Raw genomic sequence first — 13,204 nt, forward strand, 5'->3', positions numbered from 1 at the left:
TGCGTTCTCGGGGGTGGAAAGCAAATTCATTTCCCCCCTATAGAGGAATGAGGTGTATGAAACCACAATAATGACAATCTTGCAAAGTTGGATATAATATTCAGTCAGGCTCACCTGTCCCCAGAGAAAATCTCTTAACCCCAAGAGATGTCGTGAAGGTATATGCATGTGTTTGATGGCTGCGCAGCATTGCAGGAGGACATGCATGCAAGCTGAACATCAGCAATGTAACCTAAGGTCTCTTTACATTTGCTACTATGCACAGGTGCATAAATACAGCAGGAGATTTTTCTCGGTACTTGGCAATACACTTTGTGCATCTGAGTTTGGAAACTGTCTCCCAACATTTTCAAACGTTTAGCGGCAAGCTTACTATAGGGAACAGTCAACACACTAAAAGAGAACTAGAACTAGATTAAGATAATTAGAGATACAAGATCTCTAATTGGAGATTTTTTTTCATTCTTTAATGCTTATTGTTATTTGAATGTGTATAGCTGGATTACTCCCAGGTTTCTATCAGCTTCTGCCCCAAAAAGCTCAGTGGAGGGAAAAAAACTGTTCCGTTGCGAGAGGTAAAAAAATCCCTAGTGTAAATGAAGATTAGGTTTATCTATTTTGTCACATACACATAAAATCCACACAGTCTGAACTACATTTACTCTTTTATTCTGTCACCAGGCAGTTACGTTGCATTGCATGGCAGGGCCAAGTTGAGAGCAGGCATGGACAGAGAAACCAAAACACTATCCATGATGAATTGTTAAGAGTTCTTCCAAAAGAAGGAATAGTAGCAAAGTGTCTGGCCACATCCCTTTCTACAGCTTTACAATGCATTAGATATTATATATAACCTTTACCAAACCAATGCTTTCTCATCTGTTAATAACTGAGATCCTTTCAAGACCTTCCAAGTGAAACTTAAAAAAATGAAGTTTAACATCAGACCGTGTGCAGCTTGCTGGTCTGTTGTATCCTGATTAGACTCACCAAGGTAGTCCTTGCATGTTCACAAGCTTCCCCCCAGGATATTTCTTTAGCCATAGATTTAGATAAACCACCTCTGATTGCTGTGCACTGCCCACCTCCGCACTGTTGTGTACAGCACGCAGTGATCCACTTAATATTTTTGTTAATACTGGCTTCACACTAAGCAAAAGGGGTTGAAAGTGCCTGGAAAAATGGCCTCCTGGGTGTACAGATATGCTCTGTGTGACTTTTGCACATTTTAAGTATGGTACTAAGTAGAAGTGCTCATGAAATATCAAAAAAATGAGGAACCTGGAAGCAGGTCTCAGGGTCATACATTGCTGTTGGTCATTGCAACTAGATTTTAGTGCAGAGAGACAACAAGTAACTGAAGTTGTTTAGACTAAAAGAGATTTGCAACATTGGACCATGAAAGTCAGAGATGGAGAAGGTCATGAAGACCACCTCTTTGTCAATACAAAAACAATGCTGCTGGACTGGGCTGAAAAGTTATGAGGAAAACCCAGGTCATTTTTCTGAGGCAGCTAAGGCTATTTGGCTGTCATCACCAGAACACTCTACTTCATTAACTCTGCACATTTTCTATGCTACACAGCAGCTCTCCATTGCCCCATGTTTCACATGTATATAAAATAGATAAAGTCTATAAAAGTATAATTCTCACTGAGTACACCTAGAGGAGCCACACAATCAACGTGAAAATACGTAATTTCAGGAATTCAAAACCCAGGGAATAAAGCCGTCTGTGCTGAAAAGTTGGCAACAGTATCGGTTGTTGTGCCAGGAAGGTTTTTGGTGATTGGTGAGATAAAATAAGGATGGAGAAGACAGGAAGGGAAAAATTCCCTGTCCTGTGCGTATTTATAGAAGCACACAACTCTGTGTTGTCATCAGCTCTGTGGCCAAGGGAAGATTTTAGCAAAGATGATGGAAACTAGATGGCCCCTGGGTGCTAGTGAACTGGACTTTCATTCCACTTGTACAATTTTTTTTAGCTGAATTTGTGCTCTCAAACTAGTCTCCCTAACCTGACTAAGCCACTGCACATTGTACTGTCAGTTAGCAGCCTTGGAATAGTCAAGCCTGCTTCAGAGTAAGGATTTTTTAAATGGCAGATCAGAAGTTGCAAAGATTGAAAAAGCCTGTCATGATAAGCACCTCGAGCAATGACGAGCACGAACCAGAGCCAAACCAGTTTCTGGAATCTCAGAACACTAAGTTCAAAAGGAAAAGTTTATAATGAATTTCATTATAGTTTGACTCAAGGTAAATACTTGATTAAAGAAGACATTACAGTCTATAAGCTCTGTAATTTTCTTCACACAGACTAATCATTCCAGCTTCCTACTACACTGGTACATATTAATTTTCAGTTTTATAACTTTCAGTGAATTCTTAAATATCATTTGCTTTTTCCTCACACGCACTATTTATTTTTATTTATACAGTCATCCAACGAAAACTGACGAAACACTGCATTATATTGTAATAGCAGTCAGACATAAACCCAGAGAGTCAAAATGTATTCCAGTAATTTAGCTTCTGTGACAAAGCGGTAAGTAGGGAAGAACTATGACCCCATGGTTTGGGTAGCAGCCTAGACTTAGAAAAATGGATTTGAGACTCTGCTTTAGCACTGATTTCCTATTTTACTTTGGGCAAGTCACTTAATTCTTGACCCTTAAACAACTTGATGTAATTTGTTATCACTTATTCTGTGTAAAGAAAGGCACCCAAATGCACTTGTAGGACCAGGCTCCCTATGCCTTGGCTCTCCTCCTATAAAAGGGGCGTAACAGCATGTTCCTACCTCCACGTCGTGGTGTTCTTCTTCGCAGAGAAGCAGAAGGGAAAAAGGAGAAATTAAGTTTTCCATTTACCCCAAAAACAAGCAGAGCAAACTCTTCCCACAACCGTCTCTCATCCACATGCTGTGGGAGGCTGTGTCACACCCGCCCCGTGCTTCACAAGCCTGTGGCTTTCTGGTCACGCCAAAATCGCTGGCGAAGATGGGAGCTAATGCTGATACGGGTATCTGTGCTCTGATAATTGTACTGAAACTGTCATTTATTTTACACAGAACATCAAATGGGCATTGAATGCTGATGAAGTGGTTTTTTATTACCAAACTATGCTTCTGGATAGGGAATCATAAATGCTAAAATATCTAAGTACCTCAGAGCAAATTTCAACTGTTTTTGCCTTAAGGACCATCTCACAGATGATGTAAGATAATATTCCTTCAAAATTTCTACTTTTATCTTCACAAGTACAGGATCTGACCTAAAAAATTCATATGGGGATTATTTATACTGCCTGCAAGAGATTGTTTTAATCAAAATGTGCACGTATATTTCTCTGAAAGATTATCTCACATTCTGCTGGTAAAACCACTGAAACGTAGTTATTACACAGCATCAAAATTCATATCGACAGCACCTCCTCAGGCATGCCTCGTCAGGACACATGGAGATAGGAACTGCCTGACAGTCATTTAAAGGGTGGCAGTTTTGGAACACATTTTAGCAACAAGGCAGGGGAGAAATCACAAAATACAAGACATTTTCCCAGTTTGCCTTTAAAATTCAGTAGTGTGCCATAAAAATATCTCGGTACAGCAGAGGTCCGCATTTACAACTGCAAAAAACCACAGGTGCCCATGCTGATGCTGAAGGCCGATTGGTCTAGAGAGGCAAAATCAACTTCTGAACTCCCAGCCAGACCTGCTGTCAAAAACCACCTCCAGAAAGCTTTGCTGCCCATGCAACTGGCACGCTCCAGAGCTCGTGCTAGCCAGGGTCTGGATGCCCGCCATCCCCTCCTGCTCTCTGGTGTCCCATCTCAGGCTCTGCAGACCTAGATGGCCCCACGGCTACCATTAATGAAGGGGTCAATCCTTGCCAACTCTTGGCTGTTCACTCCAGCCTCCCATTTCATGGTCTCATCCCCAGAACTGACATTATTTGGCAGCCCCTTGCTGTTCCCTGCAGTGCCACTGGATATTCATAAGAACATGGGAGCATGGGATTTAAGTTGGAGAGGGCCTTGTAAGGCTCTGGATACAGTTCTGTTGTAGTGCAAATAAACATTTCCTATGGTTCTGAGGCAGGTGACCTGCAAGGGTAAAGTCACGTTAGTAGCAAGACACCGATGTGCATCAGTTGTGGATGTGCCTTTAAGAAGCAGAGAGAATTGAGATTTAAGATCAAAATAGCAAGTCCATGGTGCTTTCCTCTACTTAAAACAAAATCAATGAAAAGAAACATACAGCTGGAAGGAAAGCTAGCTTGATACAATCACAGTAAATTAGAAGTCCTTTAAGGCAATGGATGGTATATTTTCTTCCTCTGAATTAGGCATTTCAAATATTGACAGACCTGGTAAGGCACAATCAATATATCAGTTCCTTTGTGAACTATTAATTATATATATTGCTGATGAGTAATCATTTAATTAGCAGAATGGGAGGCTTCAGTGAAAAGGCTCTCTACCAAGCACACTGGACCCAAAAATAGCAATAGCTTTTCAACCATGAGGCTTTGCATGAAAATGCTATTGCTCAACTTCTGAACACTTGTTACCTCGCTCGGCCGACACAGAGCTTCGCTAATAAAGTTTTTCCTCTGTCACAGCAGTGCTGCCGTATATAATTCGTTCCCCTAAGGCATGGTGACAAGGGTTAGGTATGGATTACCTGAATCAGTTCATCAAGCTCTGTTGCATTCACACAGGAATGCTGAGATACAAACGTCTGCTTCTGAATCACAATGGTGGTTCTCTGGGAGGTCTCATGAGGCTGCTCCAGGGCTTTAAATACCGTTGCTCCAATTATTAAATACACGACTACCACCAGAAAAATTGTTGAGACTGTCTTCCATTTCATAACATTAATCGCCGAATCACTTTCCTCCCGTGAAGAGAGCACGGTAGGCTTGGTGGAGAATGATAATCTTGGTTTGGAGTTCTGAGTGGCCGATTTGGGATCCAGCAAGTCAGGTGCCGCCACTGGCAAAACAGAAGAAGAAAGTTAATTTTTACAGTGCCGCTCAGATTTCGTTAACTGAACTTCTTGCCCAGACATTACAGAAATTCTGCTGCTTCCAACCGGAATTCTTAAACTGTTGAATCTTTCACGTAAACCCCATGCCACGCTACAACAAAGCTGCTGCTCCGAGTAGTATTATCCACCTTACACACATTTGCAACGTTTTCTATACGCATCTGTCCCCTTCCGATATTCGATCGTTTCATAAACGCAGATTTCCCCCGCGCTCTTGCATTTAAATTAGCATAAGGCGGTATTTTGCTGCGGAGATTCTTTACGTCCGCTGCTCTCCTAAGCCCTGCTAAGCAGCTTTCCAGCTGCGTTTTACCTCAGCATGACAGAGGTAGCAGAAAAACACAAATCCTTCTTTCTCTCACCTATTTTGTCCTGCGCGCCGACAAATGCTCTCTGAGAACGGTTGCATGACCACTTCCGAACTCCCCAGGCACAACCATAAAAACAATACCTTGCTCATCATACCGGTCTTAAAGCGTTAACTGCGTATCGATCACACCTTTCAGAAAATACCGGTAAAACACGTGTACTTACTGGAAAAGTCACCCATTTGTTAAGGCGTGTATTTTTATTTACAGCTACAAAACCCCACCGGGTTAGGAAAAGAGCAGCTGAGTGTGTTATCAAGTATCTCGGTAATGTGACTACCAGCAACTACACGGGCACTAAAAAAAAAACCCGCCACATCAAGCGCAGGTTAGGGTCTCCCGTGGGAAGATGGCCCCAGCAGCTGACCGCACAAGCGAATTTAAACTGGTTTGAATTACGTTTTGAACGGCCACGCCGCCGCTTCCAGCTGCCAGATCTGAAGCCAGAGGAAAGTCTCCCTCCGGACGGCGGAGGGGGGACGCGTCCCCAGCACGGGTGGCGACCGAGCGGGGACCCGGGGCAACCCCGCACCCCCCGGGCTGGGCGCCGCGCCCCCCACGCGCGCCGCGGTCACGCCTCCCACGCCCCCTCCCCGCCGCCCCGGCCCCCGCCCCACGCCCCGCGGGCACCGGGGGGGCGGCCGCGCTCCCCCCGCGCCCCACTCCTTGGCGGGGGGAGCCCCCTCCCCGCCGCCTTCCCCTCTCCCGTCGCAGCCCCCGCGACCCCTCCGGGCCCCCACGGAAGGTGCCGGGGGCCGCGGCGCTCCCGGCCGGGGCCGCTCCCCTCCCGGCCGGCCCCGCCGAGCTCCCCGCCCGCCCGCCCGGGGCAGAGCCGCCCCGCCGCGGCCGCCGGCGGCGAACAAAGGCGCGGGCACCGGGCACCGCCGCTCCGCCGCCGGCCCCGCCGCCCCCTCCCCGCCGCCGGTGCAATGCGCGGGGGGGTGCCCGCCTCCCCCGAGGGGCGCAGCCCCGGTGCGGCGGGCAGCGACGGGCCAGCCCCGAGCCGCCGCCGGCGAGGATGCTCCGCGTCGGGGAGCGGCGCAGGGGGGGAGGCGGCCGGCGGCGGGGCCGGGGCGCGGCGCGGAGCCGAGCGGGGCCGCGAAGGGAAGGGAAGGAAAGGAAGGGGAGGAAGGGAAGGGAAGGCAGCCAAGCGAGGTACAAAGGGTACCCGGGCCGCCGCGGCGCGGGGAGCATCGCGGGGTCCCCCCCGCGCCCGGGCGCGGGGGGAGCAGGGGCGCATGCAGCATCCGCAGGGCTGGGAGCGGGGAGGCACGCCATTGTGCTCGTACTCACTTCTTATTTACCGACCCGGTGCCCCCTCCTCGCTCCACGGGCAGGCATTTTTTCAGGGCTTCGGTAGATACAGTTAGAGCAAATTAAAAAATTTAAAAAAAAAAAAAATAAAAAAATTTAAAAAAAAAAAATTAAAGAAAGGAAGGAGCAGACCGAGAGGAAGAGGCTGATGGATGGGTCTGGAGGAGAGGGAGCGGCAGGGGCGGGCGGGCTGGCAGCGCGGATCCCGCCGGCTCCCCCCGGCCCCGGGGCGTGCGGGGTGCCTCACGTCGCGCATCGCGCATCGCACATCGCGGCGTGTGTGTGTGTGTGTGTGTGCGCGCGTGTGTGTGTGCGCGTGTGCGTGTGAGTGGCTCCGTGCGTGCCCGTGTGCGTGCGGGTGTGTGCGTGTGTGTGTGTGTGTGCGCGCCTCCGTGCCTGCTCCGCTGCGCGGGGCGTGCGGAGCAGCCTGAGCCCGCCGATGCCTTTTGTGGGGCGGCGGGCACCCGCGCCGCGGGTTGCCCCCCCTCCCCCCCGCCCCTCCGCGCCCCCTTCCGCGCCCCCCGCCGGCGGGGGGGGGGGGGGGCACGGCCACGCCGCTCCCCGCCGCTCCCGGCCCAACGGGGGATGCGCGCCCCTCCGCGCCCCTCCGCGCCCCTCCGCGCAGGCAGCCCGGCAGGGCGGCGGGCGGATGCTGCAGGGGCGCAGGGGAAAAATGGAGCGGGGAGGCGGGGGGAGGCAGCGCGGTACCTGCGGAGACCGAGGTCTCGCCTGGAAACGAGCGAGGAGAGAGGCGGGAGGGAGAAGGCACCGAGGCAGGACCTGCCGGCCGTCCCCGCTCCAGCCCCAAAGGCGACCGCCTCGCCAGAGCCTCCCCGTGAACTTTTGAACCAGCCGAAATGTCACCGCGGCAGGAGCGGGGGGACACCCGGGGAGACCTCGGCCCTGGCCGGGGAGCGGCGCGGGGCTGCGGAGCGAGGCGGCTCCGTCCTTCCCGGCTTGGCCTGATTCCTAACCCGTGTCCTTTGCAGCCCGGCGTTTTGCTGCAAGGAGTTAACTAGGTGGGATCTAGGAGTCAGGGATGGTAGCTGCTCTCCTATCGCACGCACAGCCGGCGTACTGCCTCCTTCCATTTTAGTCTGATGGATACATCAGAAATGCTGCTTCGGCTGTGGTTTCGGCCACTAAAAAGCCTGAAATTATTCTTGTTGTCTTTGCCACGGGCTAACTCCCCGATTTCCCGGTCGTCTATCACCTGTGACATTATCCGTGGGTCAGTTGTTCACACCGAGGTGATGAACATCTACACTCGCCTAAAAGACGGCAGAGGACTCACCGAGAGAATCCAAAAACTGCTCCCACAACCATTCTCTAAAAAGTCTCTGCAAACACTTTTAAAAATTACTCACCGTAACAAATGCGTATAGGTCACAAGCATTTAAAGCCAGAGGCTGTATCTGTAAAATGGCCAAAGTCAGTCATACATCGGGTGTTTAATGGGCTATAATCCCGCTCAAATCAGCAGCGCCATCAGCAAACACTTTAGAAGTCACTTATTTTAATGCTTCTCCGTATCAATGTGACATAATACGAATGAGTGTAATATTGAGCTCCTTAGGACTCCAATTTCAGCACCATCAATCATGCCAGTCTTCCCTAGTGTGTTCACACGTCCCCACAAGATGCAGCGTAGGGCAGGAAGCTGTGTCTGCTATTTCGGTTTGAGCTGTAGCTCATCGCTGCCCATCGCCGTGAACCAGCGAAGCAGTTGTCAAGTAACAAGAGCCCTTGGGCCCAATCCAACAAACCCTTTTGCAAATAGACCTTCAGTCATACGGTGGACTTAATCGACATAGTTCCCAATCCTCGAACAACAGAAGAAAAGTAAAATGCCTGCTCCTGTCTACCGATATTCCCTTGCTCAAGGGATTCGTGAAGATGAAAGATTTTCACGCCTGGATCTTTTTTATTAAAAAAAAAAAAAAATCATCATCTTTCCCCCTTTCTCCCAAAAAGATTTCTTAACCATCAGCCTATGTGAACACCGTCTGTTCCTATCTCATGGAAAAGAATCATTTCACAGGATTTCTTCCAACATCCTATGGGAAAACAGACATGAAAATTTTCCTCCGTGCTGACCTGTATGTCTATAAAATATTGTGGAAAATAGTACTACATGCCTTTCTTTAGCAATCTAAATATTTGGAATAAGATTTTGTTTTTCCTTGAGTGGAAGAATTATTATTAAAAGCTGAAAAAGGGTCAGACTTATTGCCTACAACTTTAAATCAGTGGGAAGCTTCCCAATAGCTTCAGGAGGGTTTGGATCAGGCCTTAAATTCAGGCATTCCACCCAATGGGCAGAAACCATTTTGAGATCCACTCCAGGAATGACTGCATTGGTGCCTTAACTTTACTAGCTGAAGAGCTATCTCTGTGAAAGTAATTACTGCCATTAATTACCTAGTAAATAGCTCCAATATCTACTTGCAGTTGGCTGATATTTTCCACCTATTGTGATCCCAGATGTAATCCTCAGCTGGAGCATACCGCTTACTTAAAGTGGACTTGAGCTGTGCTTTCTCCCTTCTACTACAGATATAAACACTCCACATACAGCAGGTATCTTTAATGACAGGCATCTTCAAATCCAGCAAGAAAACCCATAATTCTTATTGTGGTGTCCAACAAAAATCATTGTGTATAGCAACTCCTCTTTTCTGGAGGCCTTATATGGCACCAGCATTTATTCTGTGGAGTCGTGCCCTCCAATATTTTTATTGTAATGCACACCATACATTGTTTGAATATTGCTTGTGACCATTTCACCCTCAAACTTGGTTTGAAGCATCAGGCCTGAGCTTTACTAAAGAAACACACTCAAATGCAGCGTATCACTGACAAAACATACCACCAACCAACACGGACAAGGTTAAGTAGTAAAAGGGGCTACAACACAGAGCTCCAACCTTGCGAGCAAATGGGCTTGCTACTGAGCCAAAGAGATTTATCTGAACAAACTGAACAAAAAAAAAAAAAAATGCCTGTAAGATTAAGTATATGAAGGTTTATGCATTTCATGCTAACATGAGGAAGACTCACAAAGTACAGGAGTGTCCAATACTGTCTAAAAATGTATTGGCATGAGTTTGGGATGGCCACATTACTCACAGACGGTGGCTGCTGGAAGCTGCTCAACTCTTTGAAATGTTAAAAGTAGGCTCAGCTGAGAGAGACGGGCATGCAGCATGCAGAGGAAGTCAAAGTTGCATGATAAACATAGCAATCACATATTGGTACAAATAACAGCTGTAGATGATCTAAACATAGCTTTGGTAGGACAGGAGCACACTTGTAAGGAAATAGTTATTCCAGAAAATTATCACCCTGGAAAGACTGATTTAAAAAGCGTACGTAAAAAGTACCCTTATCGGTAGCTAACACTTTATTTTTCTCTTTCCAACCGCAGGAGCCATCCCCTCCCTGGAAGGCCATGAAGAGCACTCGCTTTGTGCCCGGAGCAAGGGGCTCCTGCTAAGCCCCCACCTCTGGGTGCAGTAAACCCTCTTCTCCTTTAACCAGCTGCGTAACAGGAGGTGCCACAGGTTCCAGCCTTCTTCACTCTCATTTAGTTGCCAAGGATTTCTACGTTCCCAAGGGACTGTTACGGCAAGGCTTCCAGTGAGGGCATTTCCCTCACTGACTTCAACAAATTATTCATATGGGCACCTATTTAACTTGCCACAGGGAGCCCGCGCCTTTGATCAAACGTTGTATTGCTATAGGCTTCAGGCCTCGCTGTGGACACAGCATCTTCCCCTCTAAAGGAAACGATACTTCCTCCTGACGTGAGACCAGGAAACCTCTGCCTCCCTTCAGAATGGGCCAAACCATACACCCAGTTAAAGTCAAGGATAAAACTCTGCTGCTGCTAAGTTTTATTACAACAGGGCTCAGGAGAAATACTACTGGACTTATTTAGTAAGTTAATTCTAAGGCTCATTTTACTTATTCAGCGGGACTTACAAATGACTTGTCTCTTGACTTCTTTGGAGACATTAAAAGATCTCTGTCAGTTCTTTATGGATGATTATGACATTAAGGCCATGCCATGTTACTGTATTCTGCCATTAAACCATTAGTCATATCCTGTGATGGGAATTTACACTAAACGAGAAACTAATGGCATACAGCCTCCTCCTTTGAGCAAATGAGAAGACAGACCATGTGCTTCACCGGCAGTAAGGACACAGGCCTGTTCCCAGTGACCGTGCTGAGACCGCACCCTCCCAGCCCACCACCAGCATTAGGAGGCCAAAGGGAAGGCAATAGGCAGGAGACACTTGCAGCTCAGTGAGACTCACCCCTCATCTGCCTCTGAAAATGCTAAAGCCTTAAAGCAGTCCCATTTCAAAATGTGATCACTCTTCATTCGCATTTTTAAATGAGTTAAGCATATGTGGTGCAACTAGAATATGTATTAATGAGTTTTATCTCACTAGCAAGCTGTTACACCTACCCTGAGTGTCTGTCTTACAGTGTGACGCATTATGTGTTCAGCAGAAAAGCCATTGTTTCTCACCTCATCAATTACTAGAAAAAATGTTTACATGTGCCCATCTATTTTCATACAGCTCAGTTGTCAGTTTTAATTAGGTTCTAATTCTTTCCATCACTAGTAATTCTTATCTATTTATCCACGTGCAGCAAGTGGGAAGTTGTTTTAGAACCCATAAAGTATTCGCTGTTGTAATTAATATTGTGAATGTGTATTTTTCCTTACTGGCTTGCAAATCTCCCAGTGGGTTTCCTCCCTGCCTGTGTCGTGTTACCAGACCTAATGGGATTTACTTGTCACATGTTCTGCCACTGTTTTTTCATATTTGCTTTCACAAATCTGTTATGCTTGGACAGCTTCAGAAGCAACAATTATAACTAACTTTTCAATGCCATTCTCATCAATGATAAATGTGAATTGCCATATGTCACCTTTATTATGGATTATTTATGCACAGGAAAAACTTACTACTACTTTGAATTACTGATCTCCTTGAGGGAAAGCTAGTGGTGCTTTGGGATGATTACAAAATGTTTTTCTGTAATCATCAAAATGTTCTACAAAATTGCTGGTTTGTAATTTGTTTTTCATTTTTGCTAGTTGTGGTCTCTTCAAAATAGGAGACTGACAATGGGAATATCTAGATTTTATATCTGGCTGTCCACACCCATTAGTACCAATCACGCAACTGTCCTCGTAGATTTTCATGGCACTACTGGATGACTTATGAGATGGAAACCTAATCTCTGTATTGTCTTTGCAGACTGGAAAAAAACACAGAGCATTTTGAAATAAAAGGAGCGTACGTATAAGACTGCACACATCAGGCCTGACAAGAGGATGGCCAAAGTTTGTGCTGACTCTAAAGGCAGTTTTCCTCGACTAAGTAAGCAGATGCTTACTTTTAAACTACGTCTTGAGGGGCTGAGGGTTTGGTTTTCATATTTGTAAAGTAATACACCCACATTTTAGGGAACTCTGGAAATAGTGACACAGACCTATGGCACAACAATCTGTAAATAAAATAAAATATAGACAGAGGACAGTGGAAATCACCTAAAATGGCATTAGTGCTTTTCTTGTAGAGCAATCCACAAATAAAATTTGGAAGAAACAAACCAAACCAGACAAAGACAAGAGAAGAGAAAATAGCCTGGGCAATAATAAATAAGTATCATGCAGGGATAATGAAAGAACTTGCTAGCAGAAATAAAGAATACAAATGAGGAGATGAAAAAGGAGAACATTAAGTATCATCTATGTTTTAAAAACATCAGACTTACTCTGCATGGCAGTAGCCATAAAAGAAAGTGCAATGAAATGTATGAATTATTTTCAAATGTGCACAAGAGACTTCATTTTCTGGCAGTCTCTGCATGTTCAGCTACATGGAGATACATCTGGAAAAGATGCTACAGATTTTTTATAGAAAGACAGCATTTGGTAGTCTTTTTTTTTTTTTTTTAATTCAATAACTTGTTCTAAGGATAGACTTCTTATTTTATCTCTTCTCAATTATTCTGTCATTTTCTCCTCCCCCCATGCCAGGCCCAGAGCTCACAAATCACACTGTGAGACTAAGCTGTGCACTAATGCAAATGTCAAAATATGGCAGTTGTAAGTAATGGTTAGTTAATTTAAAGAGGCATAGAGTTTCAGCTTTTAAAACTCCGAGCAAAGAAAGTATCTCCCAGATTCACACTTATGTGCCTAAAACAGAGGTGAAGAGGTAATTTCATATCACATTAACAGTCTGACTTTGAAAATCTGGGCATCGCAACTTCATAGCTTTATCTGCAAAGGATCACCTGCCCTTTCCAGTGACGAAATCTTTCCGCTGTGATAAAGATGCCACTAGCCCTGTGCAGGCAGAAAGCTGGGTGAACGAGAGCCCAGTTTTTGTAAGGTGCTTGGACAGCAAGAGGCATAAATTGCTGCCATTCAGATGCACGGTGC

The 13,204-nt window shown here is 46.4% G+C and overlaps 1 protein-coding gene across 1 annotated transcript in view; it reads right to left on the reverse strand.

Moving 5' to 3' along the window:
• KCNK2 (potassium two pore domain channel subfamily K member 2) overlaps nt 1-5,002 on the reverse strand; it is a gene marked incomplete at its 5' end in the record, with an annotated part of 77,674 nt that extends 72,672 nt beyond the window's left edge. Inside the window, one exon of the mRNA XM_075706972.1 lies at nt 4,685-5,002. Within this exon, the coding sequence (XP_075563087.1) occupies nt 4,685-5,002 (318 nt within the window). The remainder of the gene's footprint in view (nt 1-4,684) is intronic.
• Nucleotides 5,003-13,204: the final 8,202 nt, after the last annotated feature.

Source organism: Pelecanus crispus, chromosome 3 (genome assembly GCF_030463565.1).
Source record: "Pelecanus crispus isolate bPelCri1 chromosome 3, bPelCri1.pri, whole genome shotgun sequence".
NCBI lineage: Eukaryota > Metazoa > Chordata > Aves > Pelecaniformes > Pelecanidae > Pelecanus > Pelecanus crispus.